This window comes from Mesoplodon densirostris, chromosome 14 (assembly GCF_025265405.1).
Source record: "Mesoplodon densirostris isolate mMesDen1 chromosome 14, mMesDen1 primary haplotype, whole genome shotgun sequence".
NCBI classification, from domain to species: Eukaryota; Metazoa; Chordata; class Mammalia; order Artiodactyla; family Ziphiidae; genus Mesoplodon; species Mesoplodon densirostris.
In genome coordinates this window covers 37,972,898-37,993,363 of record NC_082674.1, presented here as the reverse complement: position 1 = coordinate 37,993,363, position 20,466 = coordinate 37,972,898, and the positions used below count along the sequence as shown (strand labels likewise).

Genomic DNA, 20,466 nt, shown 5'->3' with positions numbered 1-20,466 from the left:
ACCAGGAGGAACAAGTGGTGGATTGGAGGGGGAAAAGGGCAAATTCATTTAAGTGGGTAATTCCTTTTTGCTGGGACATAGTTACAGTTTGCTATAGGAAAGCATTACTATAGCGGCAACTCTAGGAGACATTCATTCCCGCAATCCTAAAGGCAGCAGCTTTGTATCTTCTACATCCCTCAATCACCCCTGAAAGATGCAATCGCTTTTCAGAAGTGACACGGATGGAAGAGGACGGATAGCACTTCAGAACCTTTGGGGTGGGCGCATGGGGGGAAAAGCCCGCAGGCGATTTGGATAATTGCACCTTCTGCCCTTCTAGTCACCCCCACTGCCAAGTACCACCGCTCTGAGCGACTCTGGGTTGACATGAAAAGCTAAAGTCAGGCAACCAGGAAGGCCCTCCACAAAGTCCTAGTGTGGATTTGAAGGATGCGGCCATTGGACAAGGTGATTTATGGCTGGGGCGCTGGCGTTTGCTCAGCAGGTCTGCTGTGTTTCTGACTGCATCCTTATCTGGAAGGTTCTGCAGTGCTGTGTCCTCAGTGCAGGGGGATGCCCAGAATTTTGTCCATGTTCTTCGACGACGGAGACAGAGCTAATCATGCACGTTCCACCCCCAGGATTCAAGGACCACAAAGAGCTGTCAGCTGTCAGCCCACTCAGCCACCGAGCAGTTTTGCAAGTGAGGACTTTGCACCACTCCCTGATGAGAGGTAGCTTGACTTTCTAATGGCTTCAGAGAGTCTTCTGGCCATGCTTTCTGGGTGTACTCTCTTCCTTACATCACAGTGAGGGCGTTGAGAAGAAAGCGTTTACTCAAATATGCAGCTTGGGAAGGGGGCTGTTATTCACAGAGCCTTCTGTTACACGGACCCCAGCATATCCCCCTAAACCTCATTTCCTCCACTTATATTTTTAAAAAAGAGAGCGAGCGAGCTGGAGGAGTTTGATATTTTCTTACAGTTTCCTTGTTCCTGACTCTCTCTGTACAGGATGATGTAGTTGTTTACTTTAAGGCTCAGGAGTCAGCCAGCATTGTACGAAAAGCTTTCCCACCAAAAAAACCCCATAGTAAGACAAACTCCTTTCCATGATGTTGAAGCAATTAGTAACACATGAACGGGCTTGCTCATGCTCTCACTCCGGGATCTGCTCTTTCCTCCCACTGCAGGGGCCACTCACCCTGGGATTGGGGGAAAGGGAAGACTTTCCACTTCACAGGGAGGTGAAGGGGGATTGCTGTGTGGGGCTGTGTGTATGAAGGAGTGGGGCAGGGGATGAACAAAGGAGATCTTCCTTGGTCCCATCTCCAACGCTTCGCTTCGTGAAATGAAATTCCAAACCTCGGTAGGCTTATCCATAAAATGGGGGGATAATAAAACTGTAAGAGATGTGGTAAGTCAATCACACCTGCAAAGTGGGTAGCATGTTATGTGAGGCGGTACGGGATAGGGAGCACTAGGACAACAGAGTGGACACTGCCTGGGTTCAGATCCCAGTTCTACTACTTATTAGCTGTGTGACTTTGACAAGGCATTCTACCTCCCTGTGCCTCAGGATCCGCCTACCTTGTAAGGCCCTTGCAAGGATTATATCATCAATATATGTCAAGAGCTTTGAAAATGGTCCATTGTAAATGCTGTAAAAATGTCAGCTGCTATTATTTTGGGCTTACAGAAAACATTCTATAAATGTTCGCTGCTGGTGATGGCAGCAAGGAAAGCTATTTTCAACTGGTGGTATGGGGGAGGGGGGAGGGAGGCACAGGAAGGGGCATGTCCCCCACAGAGGATATGTCAGGATCTGGGGAGAACATGTATGCATATAGCTTAAAAGCGGTTAATTTATAATATAATTTTGCAGATGGAAAATGAAAAGATGTCTATGGTTTTCATAATAAAAGTCACCAAAAAAAATGTTTGATGACATCTTCTTGGCTATAAGACAGGATTTTAAAATGTTGAGAAACAATGAAGTAGTGGAGACTAGGAAAGATTTCTTTCCTAATCAGAGCTGCATGCTGAAAGGGTGAGGCTGAGCAGGCTTACTCCTTAAGAATTCGCAACCTGTGAACAGAGAACCCAGGCTGGGCTGAAGATGGGCCAGCGCCTTTGTGGATAACCCCTAGACTTCAGCTCCCTCTTGGCCTTGGTCTTGGCAAGGAGATGGGTCCTATGCTTTAGCCTTCCAGCTAAACAGACCATGGGACCAGTGGCCACACTTCCTGTCCTTGAGACAGACCTCACTGCCAAAGACAACAGGAAAATCAAGACTTTAGAGGCAAAATAATGATATGCAGACATTGTCCTCAAGCTCAGTTTTTACTACAGTGAGAATTTTGGGGTTTTTTTTGATGGGATATCATCACTTAAAATGCTAATGTCTATGGTAGTTTGGATACTTTCATGATCTTGTTCTCCTCTCCCCCTTTTCATTACATAATATACCCGCAGAAGTATATGTAAGATACATATTTTAAAGAATAATCAAAACAAACTTCCTTTTAGCCACATGCATCTTGACAAAAAAGAGATGGTTGCTGGTCCTCAAAAGCTTCTTTAACCCTCTCTGACTGCATCCTCTCCCCCACTCCCCACCCAGAGGTAGGGGTGACCACCAAGGTAATCACTGCCTTGTTTTTCTCTATAGTTTCATCACCTACATGTTTATTTCTAAACAATATATTGTTTAGTGTTTCCTGTGTGGGGACTCTATGTAAATGCAGTTATGCTGCACAGCTCTTTCTTGGACTGACTTGCACTTTTGGTCTGTGTTTCCTCCTTTTTTTTTTTTTTTTTTGCCATACGCGCGCCTCTCACTGTTGTGGCCTCTCTCGTTGCGGAGCACAGGCTCCGGACGCGCAGGCTCAGCGGCCATGGCCCACAGGCCCAGCCGCTCCGCGGCATGTGGGATCTTCCCGGACCGGGGCACAAACCCGCGTCCCCTGCATCAGCAGGCGGACTCTCAACCACTGCACCACCAGGGCAGCCCTGTGTTTCCTCCTTTTTAATCACCAGCTCTTCTGGATGAGGTCTCAGTTCTTAAGGGTCTCACACTTTCTCTTTTCAAAGTGCCCTTAAAAAACATCCCTGAAACATTCTCCGTAAAATATCATGACACAACAACTGAACTGGCTCATTCTTTTCCCTTGGATGTGAACTGTCTGCCACATTTTGGTAAGCTGTGGCCAGTTCCTCAACTTTTGGATTAAAATATTATTTCCTTACATCAAAGTGACATTTTTGGTAGATTTAAAGATCGAAGAAATGCATTCAAACCTTCCAAATGATAACCATCTTCCAAAAGGAGACCCTTTTCCCCCAAGCACCATATTCCTAATATTTTTTGTACAGTCTTCTATGTTTCTTTCCAGTTTTGTCCAACAGCTCACACTCCTCACTATTCTTGTCCTTCCTTACCTATGAACTCTAAATGTCCCTTTTTAGGGAAATGGGATTTTAAATTTCACATCACTACCATAACCTTTAAACAACTTGTATAGATTTTCACAAAGCCCTCTAACTGTATTTTCCCCTCCCACAAAAATACCTATTTGGATCAAGTGGAATCTTTACTCTCACAGCCCTGCAAACTGTACCATTTCCTACAGAGGAGGACGGAGCATCTGAATGTCTGCATTTTGTGCTGAACTTAGTGTCTTCAAGATCCAGGAATTAACAAGTAGCTCAAAGAGCTAAATAGAATCTGCCTTTCAGGAGATGTAGATGCATGGTTTTTGAGCTGGAAGCAGCCATCTATCATTTTACGTTTTTGGAAGGACCCAGTTTGTTCCTGCCTGTGGCATCCGCAAGATACTGACTTCCTGTGTTTACCCAGTGCCTAGGGCACTGGGCTCTCTTCAGTTCCCATGGTAATGGGCTGATTCCCCCTCCCTCACCCATAGGCTGCTGTGGTTTAAAGCTGCAGAGATCAGCACTGGGTGGGCAGCTGGATGGGAGGATGTGAACTACATAAACATGCAAGGCTGTCTCAGTCAGGGTTTGTCACACTGTGCCAATCCCACAGATTCTAATGGGCTCTCACCACTGTGCTCCCCTAGGACAGATGGGACCCAGGGATGTTACTCCTGTGACAAAGTTCTTCATATGTGAGAGGAGAGTGTCCCTCCCACCTGCAGGAGTATGCTTACTCCTCCAGCCCACTCACAGTGCTTCTTCCTCTAACGTTCTAAGCTAATTTCCACGCCACTCGTTTTTACACAGAATCATAATTCATTTTCTGGCTCAACTGTGCTAGTCTTAGCTCCCTAGATAAACTAGAAATTTTGGGGATAAAGGCTGTGTCTTTTTCCATCCCTGCCATACCTGGTACGAAGCTGAAGACATACCAGGTTCTGGGAAAATATTGGTTGTCGACTGTTTACTAAAGCAGAGCATTTCCTCCCTGATAGATGGGATGTGTTCCCTGTGTCTTCCTCTCCCTGTACTGCTCCTCTCCTGCTGCTGTTTTTAGCACTTCAGGTTTCAGTTACTCTGCCTAATACATCTACCCCTCAGCCGCCCCACCTGGCAATCCAAATGGGTCTTGCCACCCCAAAGTGGTGAATTCTTTTATGAACATTTTATAAAAGGAGTTGGCTTTCGCAAGGTGAACCATCACACCTACATTTATAATTATTATTTTCGAAAGCCAGATTTTATTTTCAAGTTTTCTTCTAGTGGACCTACTTGTACTTCTTTGTTACATTCCCTTTCAATTTATATACATCAAGAAATACTTCCCACATTTCTAATCAACTCCCTGCAAAGAACAAAACTCTGGGTGAATTAGACCATGGAAGTATTTCAACATGGATGGCAACGTGTTTCATTTGGTCACATTTGTGTGGTTTTAGTGTTAACACTGGTGCACCTAGAAAACATTCATAAATTAGGGCTTGATAATGGAGGTCGAATTTAAGTTATTAGCTGAAAACAAAACTGGCATGGGTTGGATAAATGGTGGAAGAAACATCGAGAACAAAGACATCAGCTTCTCCAACCACTCCCAACCTCAGACCCTTACTGGACTGCACCTTTCGGAGGATGAGGTAAGGCCACAATCCCCATCACCACCCATGTCATTCACTATCAGTCGGTCAGGTCCAAACCAAGCTGTAGAGCCAGGAGGCTTCAGCTCTAAGAGGCAGGGCCAGGTAATGAGCTTAGTTCCCTAGCAACCTGCACACAAGTGTTCCAGACAAAATGGATTACATGCTGCTGATGAATTCCAAGTGAATATCTTATTGACCCAACAAAGGAGTTAATTTGTACCTCTTACCACACTACAGGGGTCAAACTAAGAGAATTCTTTTTGTCTGTGGTCCCTCCTGGCATTCTCCCTGGAATGTCACGGTAAAATAAAATGCTCTGATGGGGTCAAAAGTGGATGGTTCAACTTCCCATTGCCTCTGGAAAAAAAAAAAAAGTCTTCATAACAGGAAGAAGAGCGTCTGTTTTTCCTTCTGTTGCTTTCCTAATACAATCTGGATTGCCTAAAATAATATCCCCAAAGGGTTATTCCAGGGACCCTGTGTAACAGGCATAAGTATCTGGTCACCCCACTATAAATTAACCAACTGCCATTTTATTGTTTTATTTACACCTTGGTCTCTTGAGATTTTGATTTGTGTTCATTAATCCTCAGGAGACTAATCTCCCCTGGGCACTCAGACAAAATGAAGTTTCTGGAAGCCAGCTACCTGGGTTTGAATCCAGGATCTGCCACTTCCAGCTGTGTGACCTCTCTTTGGGATAATAGTCCTACCTAGAAGGTTGATGTGAAGATTATTAAATGAGTTAATACATGTAAAATGCTTGACATGAAACCTGGCATTTAACACGTACTGTATACATTTTTGTTCTGGTTGTTATTATTGAGCCAAGGATGACCCTGAAATGGGAGGTGAGGAGTAGCCCACCTGGATGACCCATGTCTCTCTCAGTTCTTGGCTTAGGACAGCAGCCTCCAAAGACAAACCACCAAGGGGGCAGTTCTAAGATGTTCTTTACTGGAACCAGAAACCTTTTCTTCTCACGTTGGGGAGTCAGTCCTAAATACGACCAACCCCCCCACCCCCCGCCAGTGACAAGAAGGAGACAAAGGGTCCAGCAAGAATTCACCAGAATCTTGTGGATGAAAAAAATCATTCAGAGGAACCATGCAGAAGCCAATGTCATGGTGACCCACTTGTACTGGCCCCAGTTCAATCTATGGGTCAAGCAGTCAGAAGGACAAGCTACCTGACTCCTAGGGACACAAAATCAAAGTCATGTTCTTCACATTAACTAGTCACACTTCTAAATTCACTAGATTTTATAATTAAGATTTAAGAATCCATTTTATAATTAAGAAACAAAAATGATATAAGAAGGCATTCATCCTCTGGTTGGGCATAGATTTCTTCCAGGAGAAGAGATGGCTCTTGGTAATCTTTGGCTTGATGCCCTCCTGATACACTTGTGAGATGACTAGACAGGTTAAGAGGTTGGGCCATAGCTGTAGTTAAGGACATCTGGGCTCAGGTTAGGGGTTAGGTAATATATATTTTATTTTCTCTGTATGAAGCTAGTGTACCTGGGGGTTCAAATCTACCAACAATGGTTTCTCAATTTTGTTTCACGAATGTTTGGCCAGCTGGTCAGAAAAGGTCATCCCTACAGGCTAACAGAAACTTGGCAAAGCTCTCAGTCCAGCTTGGGGGCGGGGGTGGAGTATTTATATAAAGCATACTGAAACTGTTAACTGGATAAGACAGAAGCTAAAATTTATTGTGCCTGCTGTGTGCTAGAAACTGTGCTGTGCTTTAGTAAGACAACTATAATACCTCCCGGTAGGCCTCCTGATGCATAACCATTAGTCATTTTCAAAGTGTGTTTGAATTTGGAACCGTAATGTAGAATGACAGTCTTGTGAACATAAAGGCATTGCTTGAGGTGGGATCATTCTCTGAATTGAGCTTTGAAAAATGAGCACTAACCAGAAGCACTTTTCATGTGATTTTATCACTGTTCTTCTCTCACTCATGCATCAGCAGCAAGTCAGTCTGTAATGGTCCCACGTATAGTTCCAATGCTGCATTTTCACAGATATTTAGAATCAGATTTAGGAATCTTATAGATCAGGTCGTCTAACTCCCCTCTCTGTGACCTCCCGCATCTTTTATTATGAGTGAGGAAATCAATGCACAGAGAAATGTCTCAGCCGAGCATCCGTGGCAGAAGCCAGAGCTAGAACCAGAGTTTCCTGCCTCACAGTGCCCTCTTTCCTGGATCCCGTGTTCCTTACCAATGAAGAGGGCACACGTGAACACAAGTAGCCAAATGGGACATACCCGCCCCTTGGCAAACTCTTCAGCGCCAAAGAACCAAGGGCCAGCAGAGTTATCTGAAGTATCTGAGACCACTGGAAGAAAAAGTTCAGGTTATATGAGGCAAGCCCATCGCTTAAACTGACTAATCTCAATAGACTGGGTAGAAGCTTTTCTCCAAAACGCCCCACGTAGAAAACAACACCAGTCCACTATCAAATTCAACTAGGATCTAAAAATAGACACAATAAAAAACAAGGTAAATCCTGAAACCGAATAGATGGCACTGGGGGGAGAGGGGAGGTCTGATGTTAACCAATGAGGAAACTGGCTTTGTTCCGTGAACAGGTTAGATAACTTGGACCTCTGGTTTTAGATTTCAAGCTGAAACTTTTAATTTAAATCCGATCATTATGTACCCATTGACTGTGGGCAAATGACACCGTAGAAGTGTGCAGGTCACTTAACCCAACTGGCTGCAACCTACGTTCTTGCTTCTAATCAGTTCGGGGTTGTACGACTGATACTTTGCAGAGTATTAAATGCCGTGCTCCACCTCCTTCTCGGGCAGGCCCGCCTTCCCAGATGCAGAGGGGAAACAGAACGGTCTATGGCAATTCTTCCTTCGGAAGTTCTTCCCCACCACCTCCAGACTTGCAGGCCACTGAAATACCCTCCACACAGACAGCTCGGCTTTTTATTTTCCCCTTTAATCCAAACCACACAGAGCTGCCACGCTATGCTTCCTAAGTCATCACTTCCTGTAACACCTTCAAGGAATCTGTTACTTCCAGGATAAGTCCAAACTCCTTGTCTGAAATTTTAAGAACTCCAAGGCTTAGCCAGACTCTCCTTACAAAGTGGTCTTTCTCATGCCTTCCCAATGTGAGCCTGCTTTTCTGGTACAACATGTCATCACTCCCCCTAAATTTGGGGGTCAAACTCCTCCCTCCCTCAGACTTGCTGTGCCCTGCTCCTCCTCCTCTCCTCCAGTGACATCATCCCCCCAAACTCCCCCACCCAGCACTCATTCCTCATTCACAGTGGTCCTTCTCTCCCATAGGAGGCGAGGGTGGGGACGGTTGATCTGAATCCCACCACTAATCTATCTGTGTGACCCTGGCCAAGTTGTAAAGCCTCCCCTAGTCTCAGCTTCTTCCTCTGCCCAGAGAAAGGACAATACCTATACACTATGGGATTCGGGTAAGATTAAAGAAATTGGTCCTTGCACCAGGCTTGCCACTTAACAGGTGCTCAGTAAGTCTTTCCTTCCTCTTTATCACATACCACCTTTATTCTAAGTTACTGTTTTATGTATGCTATATCATCTGTTCTTGCACATAAGAGTCCCAGTTCTGACTATCTCCCAGCGGCACCTAATAAGGTTCTGGTACAGAGCAGATTCTCATGATCAACTTGCTTGCCATCAGAGTAATGTTATAACCCAGCTATATTCTCTCTACCTTACTCTCTCTATGGCGGAAAACCTTTCTCAGCGAGCCAAAGTGGTTTCTATTAATGAGCCAACCAAACTAGAGACAGCACTCACAGAGAATAGGAGAAACGTTAAGTTTTGAATCTGCTTCCAAAATTCTATCTCTACCTAAGTCTCAGGAATGTGCCCATTTTAATAATAGAAGGACATTTACAATGGAAACCTTCAAGAAATGACATCCGCGTATATATATCCAATTATACATAGGTAGGTTAAAACCATCAAGACTTACTCCAACTGTCAGCGGAAGTTGCAGTGGCTTTAAACTTTTTTCCCCAAAGTAAAATCCTTTCTTCAAACGACGTCTTACTTGGATTACTAACACGAGAAGCAGCTGAAGGTGGGACTGCTCTGGGCGGATAGAAAGAGGAGTGTGGAAGTCCTCTCTTCATAGCACACACAGGGTCTGTTTGTCCAGATGTGTGTGTGTGTATGTACATGTGCGCACACACACAGCAATTCCTGAGGCACCTCCACAAAACCTGATTCAGAAACTACAACTTCGCAGAATAAGCAAATCGTTTAGGAGGACAGGTAAATATACTCCACACTGCTGAAAAAACATCTACTAGACAAACATATATACACGTATATGATGTCAAAGGAATTTAAATCTTGTTCTGCAAGATGCCAATGTCAGAGTATTTACAAGCTGTACTCAAGTTTATGTTACAGAAAGAGAGAAACAAAAACAAAAAGAGGCCATTCTGCTGCATAGAGGCAAATGGTATCTCTGCGCAACACTGGGCAGTGCTTTCTGGTTCACTTAACTGCTAACATCAGCTCCATGGGAAGCCAAGCATTTACTGGAGACCCACAACCCCCAAACTCAGCATTTCTCTACAGGAGGCGCTCGGACACTGTGAACCTTAGAAATCATTTGGTTAAAGAATACTTAGTGACAACAGAGATAGCTATGATATATGTTTGGTGAAACAGTTGAAAGTATGATATCAATTTTTAAAAAATATATGTATAAACAGATACATATTTTTGAACTGGAAATATACACAACAAAATGTTAGTAGTAGTCATTAGAATAATTCTTTTTGTCCTTTTCTGAATTTTCCAAGTTTTCTACAATTAACAAATATTCTTTGTGATAAAAAAATATTATTATTATTTTTTAAAGGCCAAGGCCAACAGTTTCTGAAGGAGAACAAAGCAATGAGTTCGTCATTAAATTGCTGTCAGGTAGCATGGCCATGATGCCCATGGCACGGTACACTGGGTACATAGTAGATGGTCAATAAACAGTGGCTGAATGGACAGGTGTGAGGGCCTCCTCCTGCTCCAGCCCATTTTGGATATAATCCCTATGCCCATGCCCCCTTCCTCCTCTCTCCTCTCTTGCACTTTCAGAAAACAGAAAAGCTTCGAGAAACAGGGTGAAAGATCTTGCTACTCTCACCAGCTTAAGGGGCATTAATTTTTTAAAAATTCCAATCTCACTGAATCCAGGTAAAACAGAGCTGTCACTCAGAACCTTTCTCAAGTGTGTGACAGCAAATGGGGACTGGGGAGACGGGGGCTGGGGGTAAGAATATGTGAAGTAGAGAACTTGGGCAAGAGGGAGGTGTTGGACACAGAATAGCATCCCGTGAACAACAAAGGCCTTCAGCACACCTTGCTTCCAACCTGGGTTCCATTACAGACAAGCTGTTAAGACCTCTCTGGGCCTCGGTGGTTTTCTCATCCATAGAAGGGAGTGACCTTACTTGTCTCACAGAGACATCTTTAGGAACGTGTGGGAAGGCTGATCGAAATGAAATGAAGGCATTTGTAAAACTAACTGTCCTATTGAAATGCAAGGTTTCCTTGGAGGCAAAGAGGTTGCCTGGGGCAGCAGCACCTTAGATTAAGAGCCCCCCCGCCCCCCTCCCACACACACACCTCTCTGCCCCAGGGGGCATGTGAGCAGTAATTAACTCTGTAACTTTTCCTTTCATCATGCAGAATGCATCCTATTATGCTTCTAGACCTGGCCCTCCACCTCTGTGAAGTCTTGCTTGCTTATGAAAACCGTCATCTCCTCTCTCCAACTGGGTTGGGCACCCCTGGTAGGTCTGCACACAGACACGCCCCTCCCCACCACATACACACTCATTCACACACTCACTCTTTTTCTCTCTCTCCCTACCACCCGCACCCCGCTCCCCCAATCCCCACCAGCCCTCCACAGGCCTCAGCCCATCCTCCTCAAGTGAACAGTGATTATAACCACTACTTTGACAGAGGTCCTATCCTAGAAGTCTTGTAAAGCCTCGCGGTGATTTGCACGCTGCAGGCCCTTGCTAAAGATGTCTTCTTGGATGATTAAAAGCAGTGGCTCTGTTGACCGGCTTGCTCTAGGGCAGGATGGTCTTTGGAAGTAAGGAGATAGAGTCTGCTGGAGTCTCATCACTTTGACAATGGCTTCTGCCAACGGTAAGCCTGTACCCTCTACCATAGATCTCATTTCACTGAAATCTGTTAGAAACTACGGAGGCTATCTCTTTTACTAGCAAGCATATCGATTCCCAGGTGGCTGCCTGACCCACATACCATCTCTCGGTGTTGAACGTCTCAGTCTACGCCCCTGAGGCACTCGTCAAATCCAATCAAAGCCCCTCCAACCCCTCAGACACCATGCTGCCTCAGATGGTGTGCTCTAGTACAAAAGAGACCCATACTTCATTTTCAGCTTTTTTAGATTTAATCTGACACAGTCACCTCTTTAAAAAAAAAAAAAAAAAAAAAAAAACTACCAGTGCCCTTTTACTCTGTTTTTTGCTTTCGTGTTTGCTGCTCTTCAGAATTTACAGTCACAAGAATGTCCAAGTTCCTTGAAACCACAGTTTTCCCCCTGCATAGTCAACACTCCTTTCCCAGCAGTTTTCACCCCCTGCTCACACAGCTTATTAAAACTCATTTGAAAAATGTCTCCGGTTGCTTTTTAAGGATTTTTCCATCCTGCATCTCCCCCAGGGCAGCGAGGGAGGTTGGCCAAGGGAGATTCTCTAGTTCACCCTCTGTTTCCTTCTTAGCGACTCACACTGACCAAGCCCTCCAGGAGTTGTCTTCCCAGGCCTGGCAGGAAATGCCAAAGAGTGGGGGATGAGGACAATTAGGTAGAGACTCATATTTTTAAAGAGGAAAAATCACGGATGAATTTACTGAAGTCAGGTTTAGTTGGAAGGGATGATTTCACAATGGGGATCACATGCAGCAGCTCAAAATGCCTGAGAATTTTATTTCTTATAACCAGAAAAACAAAAACAAAAACAAACCTACCACTCAGTGGCTCTCCCATCCCCAGCCTTCCGTGGATGAGTGGGAAGCCAGAAGAGGCAATTCCTGAAATCACGCCTCCCCCTAAGCCCTGATGTTGAGCAGCCCATAACTTTTAGAGCCCAAAGAAGCAGGCTCCCAGTATTATCTCCCCTCTCTACCACTCAACATCTGATCTTGCAAACGCAGGAAGCTCCCTCTTTATTTTCCAAATACCCTCCCTTTCTTCTTCTCCTTCCCTGTGGTTGTTTAGCCGTTGACATTTCCTTGGAAGAAGCAGGACACAGACTGAGGTGGGAGTTCTAGTGTTGGAAAAATAACAATGAAAATGAGAGTTGAAGATAAGTTCTAGGCTTCATCAGAATCTCTTTGCCTTTATCCTTTTCCAAATGCTGCCCGAGCTTCAAGATCCACGTTAGGTGCCACCTCTTCCAGGAAGCCTTCCCAACTGCCTTCTGCAGAGCTTCAAATGAATCACCTACAGGGCTCCACTAGAAGAGTTACAATGCTGTAAAATATCACTCATTGCATGTCTATCTCCCCACTAAACAGCAGTCTCCATGCGTTCAGAACTGGTATGTTTTGAGCTTTGTAGCCCCAGAACCTAGCAGTGTCTAGCATATAACAGATGCCCAATAAATACTTGTATATTCATTGAATTAATTACAGGTCATACTTTTTTTTAACCAAGAAAAAATTATTTTGTGTATGAAAATATTAAATGTGCTGTTAACATTATCCATTTAAAAATCAGTTTAAAATATGAAAATTTTAGTTTCTCATCCATATCAACAGATAGTACAATGTCTATAATTCTTTATGGCTATGTCAGTCTTGATGAACATAATGCCTTTATAAAATAAGAATTATGCCCAGGGTTTTTTTTGTTGTAAGAGGGAGGGCCTGAGAGAAATGAGACTACTCCATCTCTGATGGAGTGGGAAGTCCCTTTGCCCCCCTTTTCATACCATATGTTTGCTATTTAGTCAAATATAGTTTTGTAGATTTCTCTAGTTGTTTCAGGTGATTCCAGCATTCCAAAAAGCACACAGCATAGTGGGAACTCAAGTCAAACATACTGGTGTGAATTTGATTGAAATTGAAGTTACTGGCTTAATCTGGGGGGCTTTCTGCCTTTTCTCCCAAGCACTGGAGCCATTTCATTTGCTTTTTCCTTCTAGATCCCATGGACAATGATCAGAGTGCAGAAGCCAAGGGCAGGTGGGCTTGGCACAGAAAAGGCCACATCCCTCTTTAACTGTAACTTGGTCATTCAGTGGGCTGTGGTGACCAGACCTAACTCATGACCTGACGTCACGATTGGCGCCAGTAGGCTTACACAATCATTGCCATTGGTCACCATACCAGACATGGGACCTCACACACTTCCAAGTCCTGTCAGGCAATCTGCGTAGCGCGTGCCCTGAAGCCATGTGCAATCCCTCAGGAACTTCTCAAAGGAATGCTTCCGTAGGGGCTGTTTCTTCTACATACCAAACAATAAAGGCCCATCTAAAAATAATCAAACCCGACTTAACATTATTGCTGCTCTCTGTGTCATAATCAAACAAGAATGAAAGAAATCTTAATAGGATTGCAAGCAGGTCTTGTGTTCCTTAATCATGTATTAGAGTCTTAGTCAAAACCAGGCTTACGGTGGCTCAGAAACACTGTTCTTTCTTTTCAGGAAATGTGAAACTAAAGCTGGACTGAACGGATGGCCACTGAACTCGGCTCCCATTCCCACCCAAGTCCTGTCCCAGTCCTCCCCACTCTGCAGAGCCTAGATTGAGCTCTTTCCCCACCTCCAGACTCTAAAGCGCACCCCCTCCTCCGAGTCCTCCCAGCTCGAACACCTCCACCCAGAATGTACTGTCTCAAAGCTGTTTGCTATGGAAGTTAGTATAACTCCCCACCCCCATCCCTTATTTATTTATTTTACATCAAAATTCGACTAGTAGTTTCTTTTCTTTTTTTTTTAACATCTTTATTGGAGTATAATTGCTTTACAATGGTGTGTTAGTTTCTGCTGTATAACAAAGTGAATCAGCTATACATATACATACATCCCCATATCTCCTCCCTCTTGTGTCTCCCTCCCACCCTCCCTATCCCACCACTCTAGGTGGTCACAAAGCACCGAGCTGATCTCCCTGTGTTATGCGGCTGCTTCCCACTAGCTATCAGTTTTACATTTGGTAGTGTATATATGTCCATGCCACTCTCCCACTTCGTCCCAGCTTACCCTTCCCCCTCCCCGTGTCCTCAAGTCCATTCTCTACGTCTGGGTCTTTATTCCTGTCCTGCCCCTAGGTTTTTCAGAACCTTTTTTTTTTTTTTTTTAGATTCCATATATATGTGTTAGCGTATCGTATTTGTTTTTCTCTTTCTGACTTACTTCACTGTATGACAGACTCTAGGTCCATCCACCTCACTACAAATAAGTTTTGTTTTGTTTCTTTTTATGGCTGAGTAATATTCCATTGTATATATGTGCCACATCTTCTTTATCCATTCATCTGTCGATGGACACTTAGGTTGCTTCCATGTCCTGGCTATTGTAAATAGAGCTGCAATGAATACTGTGGTATATGACTCTTTTGGAATTACGGTTTTCTCAGGGTATATGCCCAGTAGTGGGATTGCAGTGTCATACGGTAGTTCTATTTCTGGTTTTTTAAGGAACCTCCATACTGTCCTCCATAGTGGCTGTATCAATTTACATTCCCACCAACAGTGCAAGAGGGTTCCCTTTTCTCCACACACCCTCTTCAGCATTTGTTTGTAGATTTTTTGATGATGGCCATTCTGACTGGTGTGAGGTGATTCCTCATTGTAGTTTTGATTTGCATTTCTCTAATGATTAGTGATGTTGAGCATCCTTTCATGTGTTTGTTGGCCATCTGTATATCTTCTTTGGAGAAATGTCTATTTAGGTCTTCTGCCCATTTTTGGATTGGGCTGTTTGTTTGCTTGATATTGAGCTGCATGAGCTGCTTGTAAATTTTGGAGATTAATCCTTGGTCAGTTGCTTCGTTTGCAAATATTTTCTCCCATTCTGAGGGTTGTCTTTTAGTCTTGTTTATGTTTTCCATTGCTTTGTAAAAACTTTGAAGCCCCATCCCTTATTGAGTAAACTCCCCTACTTGAGAATCACCTTCCTTTTTGCTGATAACTCCATACCCAGCACCTACACCTCAGAGTCAGGTTAACAACAGCTCCTTTTTAAAAACATGATGACCGGTTGCCATAGGAAAAGCCACATTTTCTGACGGTTAAGCTGGGGGGTTATAAGATGATTCCTCATAAGATTCCTTTCTAGTAAGCAGAGGTCCTTCGGCGAGGTTCACATATGATTTGCTTTAGAAAAATCAGATGAGCATACATCTGTCACGTAAAGTGAGGTGTGCCATGTTCTACTGAGCAACGGTGGTCTGGGACTTGCTCCTGTAACTGTCGCTACCTGATGCTGGCCTGAGAAAAGAGTTAGCGAATCTCTGAACTTCACAGGAGAGTCCCTTCTCTCCCCAGCCTCACCCTCTACCACCCAGACACAGATCTCCATGTCAGTTTGGTCACTGTTCTGCCGTAAAGGAAACTCATGGTGTTGTATGATGCCATCTGGTGCTCCAAGAGCAGCCACACAACGAGGACCCTCAGCCTATTCTAACCGCACAGAAGGGAACACTGCAGACATCGTTCCTGCCCCCTCACTCATTCACCAAGAGGGCAGGGAAGCGGAGCCTCCGCTCTGGCTCTCCAGGTCCACCAAGTACAGGTTCCCAGGGTCCCTACAACTGGACTGGACCCCTCCTGGGATGTCAGACCTCTTGGCAACATGTCCAAAGAAAGCAAGCCCGTGTGGATCCCTGCCTAGGAAACCAGCTCAGAGGGTGAAAGAGACGGCACAGCTGCTAGACGCAGGGGAAGAGGGGGGGTCTCCCCACAGAGGGGATACAACGTGATGTCAGAGCAAGCCCCCACTGGACTGGGAGTCGCAGAGATGAGACGGTTAGTTCGACTTGGCCAATACCAAGTAACTGTGGGCAAAAAACTTACTTCTCTGAAATCTGATTTTCTCACTGGTGCAAAAAGAAGACTAGAAGAGAGAATTTTAAAAGAATCTTCCAACCCCCCAATTCTGAGAGTGACAACCTACCGGTTGTGAGGCCCTCTGACAGGTACCATGGAAGATAAAGAGATATAGGATACATTTCTCATTAATCCAGGATCATGCTCATGCAGAGAAAAGAGGAAAGTTGACCTCGTGACTGACCCTCTATTATCACACTGGATTCTGTGCATGTACACATACACACACATGCACGGACCCACAAATATCAGGCAATACATACTAGCTATCCTTGTTTTGGATGCGTGTTAAGTCCTATACTTGTTCAGAAAAGGGATTTCCAGATTTTCAGGAGATATTTCATACTCTCCTGAGAGATTTCAGAGGGTTAGGAAAAATTTCATTTGATCAGTGTTTGGAATGGGTAGTGACAGTGAGGTAAACCTTGGGATCACATCATTGGAAAATGGTAGATTAAGTAAAGGTAATATATATATTTTTTCCATTGCAGGTCTCCTCAGCAACTTCGACAAGCAAATGTATGTTGAGGCACTCTAAGAGAGGTCAAGACTGCAGTGTCCCAAACTATGGGCCACAGAGTCTTTCCTTCTTTTTTTTTTTTTTTAACATCTTTATTGGAGTATAATTGCTTTACAATGGTGTGTTAGGCTCTGCTGTATAACAAAGTGAATCAGCTATACGTACACATATATCCCCATATCTCCTCCCTCTTGCGTCTCCCTCCCCCCCTCCCTATCCCACCCCTCTAGGTGGACACAAAGTACAGAGCTGATCTCCCTGTGCTATGCAGCTGCTTCCCACTAGCTATCTATTTTACATTTGGTAGTGTATATATGTCCATGCCACTCTCTCACTTTGTCCCTTTTATCCTGAAAAGTTTCTCAAGTGAGGAAGGTTCAGAGAAATACCCTTTGGGAAATAGTGTACCAAAGAGACTGGGCACATGGAAAGGATTCAATACAGAGGATTCAATACAAATCCTTAAGGCATCCTGAAAGACCTTCACTGATTTTATTCCCCAAAATGGGGTAATAAAAGAGCTTCATGAAGAATGTTGGCATTTCTCTTCTTTACTAAGAATAAGTAACAAATGAGTTAAGGATACTCATCGGTCAGACTCCATAATGTACTTACAGATTATTTTCATTTCTTTACTGCCACCTTCTGGTCCCCAGGCACCTACTTGGTAGTTTTAAAATGTCACCTTATACGCGTGGTTCACGATGGCATCCTTTTTTTTTTGGCATGCCACATCGCTTGCGGGATCTTAGTTCTCAGACCAGAGATCGAACCCCGGGCCGGCAGTGAAAGCGTCGAATCCTAACCACTGGACCGCCAGGGAATTCCCAACGATGGCATTTTAAGCACTTGTTCACATCCTTTACCTCATATGACATTACACAGGTTAGATGTGGTTCGGGCGGCCTTTACTCTTTTTTTCATTTGATCTGAAGGCCATAAAGAACTTAAGGGATTTGCCTAGTGACAGAAAGTTAGGAGCTGAGAAAGGACTAACCATGCCTGTTGTTTTCTCCAAGGAGCAAACACCGGGGTTACTCATTCAGCTTTGTCCAGCTACATCTGCAAAGACTTCTATCGCCCTCTCATCCCTTCACAAGCATAACCTTGAATGGAAAATCCCTTGCCCTTAAAAAAGAGAATACTGTTCAAATATACCTTGATCTTTTCAAGGGTAAAATCCATTCCACTTTACAAGGTCTTTGAGAAAAGAATGCAGGGGATCTATGATTGATTTTTTTATCTGACAGTCAAGATACCATAGTGTCCTATAGCACAACCCCAAGATGGAGGTCCACCAGCTTCTTCTAAAACATACCTTGGTCTGGAAGCAGCAATAGAGTTGGGTTAGGTACGGGTGTTTCCGCGCCAGAGCCAAAATTCTCTTCTCTGTCATCGTGCAGTCTACATCATCATCCTGAAGGATGACATCCTTCTTCAGCACCTTCACAGCATATACTTCATCTTTGCCTTTGAGCTCCGCCAACATGACCTGTAATCAACCAAAACCACCCCGTTAAGTCTATACTTGTAGGGAATCAAAAGAAACCCAAGTCAACATCAAATGCTTTAAAAACTAACTCCTTTGTTTTCTTTAATTTTAAATAGCATAATAGTATATAATGGTTTTTTAATTTTTATTTATTTATTTTTTTCTGTGGTACGTGCGCCTCTCACTGTTGTGGCCTCTCCCGTTGCAGAGCACAGGCTATGGATGTGCAGGCTCAGCGGCCGTGGCTCACGGGCCCAGCCGCTCCGCGGCATGTGGGATCCTCCCGGACCGGGGCACGAACCCGTGTCCCCTGCATCGGGAGGTGGACTCTCAACCACTGTGCCACCAGGGAAGCCCCACATAATAGTATTTAAAATGTAAAGACTACCCATCCTAATACAGCTACTACAATTTATTTATTTTTAATCTCTAACAGTGTCCAGGCAAAGAAAAGTTCAATGCACATCTATTAAATAATTACTGGTATGTTCATATAATTTGTCATACTTGCAATTAGAGTACAGCAAATAGATTTTTTTTAACTGAACATTATTTCATAAGCATTTCTCTACATGGTCTCCACCATATCGTGGTTGCTGATACTCAATTCAAGTATATCAGTAACAGTTTAACCATTTACCTCATATTCGACACTTGAGTTACATCTAATTATTAAGTATTATATAAATAAACTACATCAAGCGTTTTTATACATATAATTTTTTCTTTCTTTTATATCACAGTTTTAAGATGGAAAGCCTTAGAAGTGGATTATAGAGTTAAATATTTTGCACATTTCCTAACTGACTTTCAAAGAGGATGTACAATATAATCTGCCACTAGCAACGTAGAAGTGCTTTAGTTTCATGCAAATTTACCAACAGTGGGTGCTTTCACTTAAAAAACATTTTTGCTCATGTCATGGGTGTGAAATGGTACCTCAATGCTGTTTTAACTGGTAATGAAACTAAAAATATTTGTTTTCTAATTATATTTACTTTTTGTGTGAATTATTTGTCAATTTCCTCCATCTAGTTATCTATTTTCTTACACATCTGTATGAGCTTGGTATATAAAGTTACTACCACTTCACTTTTTGCAAATGTTTTTCTAAGACTGTTTTATGATTTTCTGTTATCTTTTTCTATTGAACCGGGTCCCCTATCTTATGTAGTCGAATCTGTCCTTGTTTACCTTTATGGTTTCCTCTATAGCTTTAAAGCTGGGAATGTGATTCCTTCTCTAGAGAGCAAATCAACAGTTCTATTTTCTTAAAGTTTTCCTATCATTTGATGTTTTTGCACTCATTTCCCTATAAATGTGACAAGACTTTCTCCCATTAAATAACTCCTAAGTACAGTATTCTAGTAGAGCTAAAGAACAGTAACTCAGAGGCTTCATGAGGGTGTTCAGGATGTTACCCTGAAGACCTTTGTCGCCCACATATAATACAAACTCTTTAAAACTGGCTCAAACTTTGGCTGCAATTTCTCTGAAGAAGCAACCTAAATGCTCTGGAGTCATCAAAGTTCCCATCCTGCTTATACCCTATGAAAACCTGGAAACTCTGAGCCTGCTCCTTTCCCCTTGAATCTTGCTCAAAACTAAACCAGGTCCTGCTCACAACCCAGAGTTATGCCTCCTCAGAGGACTGGGGTCTGTTTCTTATTTAACCAGTCTCCAAAGAATGTGATTGCTTCATCTTTTGCCATTTAAGCCAATCCCAGTTCCTTTCCTGCCACTGCGATCTCAGGATGAGATGGGGCAGGTGAGATGGGTTAAGAACCAGGTCTCATAGCCTGGGGGTTCCAGAGAGCCACTCCCTTCGGAGAGAAGTGGAGCAGGTCTGCAGCTCAGCCTGCAAAAGTCCAGGACATGTGAGGGCATGGGACCCCTGGGAGCTACCAGAGCCAGGCACCTGGGCCCCAGAGCACCGGCGCTCTGCTCTGGGAAGTCCTAGAAAGATGACTCCCATCGACCCCCAGGCATGGCTTTGGGAAGAGCAGGAATAATCAGGGGTCTGAACTGAAGTGTTAACCAGCTTCCTAGGCTCTCTGCCCTTCCTTCTTCTTTCTAAAATAAACCGGGATTATTTTTCCATCTCACCCCACCTTCAGAATTCTGGCTGATCACTGCAAATACTTTAGCGGGCACACTCTGCACCCACGCCCCACATCGCTGTGTCGGGCTCGGGGTGAGCAGGAGAGGGAGAATGGAACCGAGGGCAGTGATCCCTCATCCAAGACATGAGACAGTTGTGCTCAATCTCTTGCCAGGTGCAGAGG

General features: G+C 43.9%; 1 protein-coding gene across 3 annotated transcripts in view; it reads right to left on the bottom strand.

Annotated features, from left to right (window-relative positions):
* PRKCE (protein kinase C epsilon) overlaps nucleotides 1-20,466 on the bottom strand; it is a 548,717-nt gene that overhangs the window by 173,496 nt on the left and 354,755 nt on the right. For all 3 annotated transcript variants that reach the window (XM_060116774.1, XM_060116775.1, XM_060116773.1), the window contains one exon: nucleotides 18,008-18,181. In XM_060116774.1, coding sequence (XP_059972757.1) covers nucleotides 18,008-18,181 — 174 coding nt within the window. The remainder of the gene's footprint in view (nucleotides 1-18,007; nucleotides 18,182-20,466) is intronic.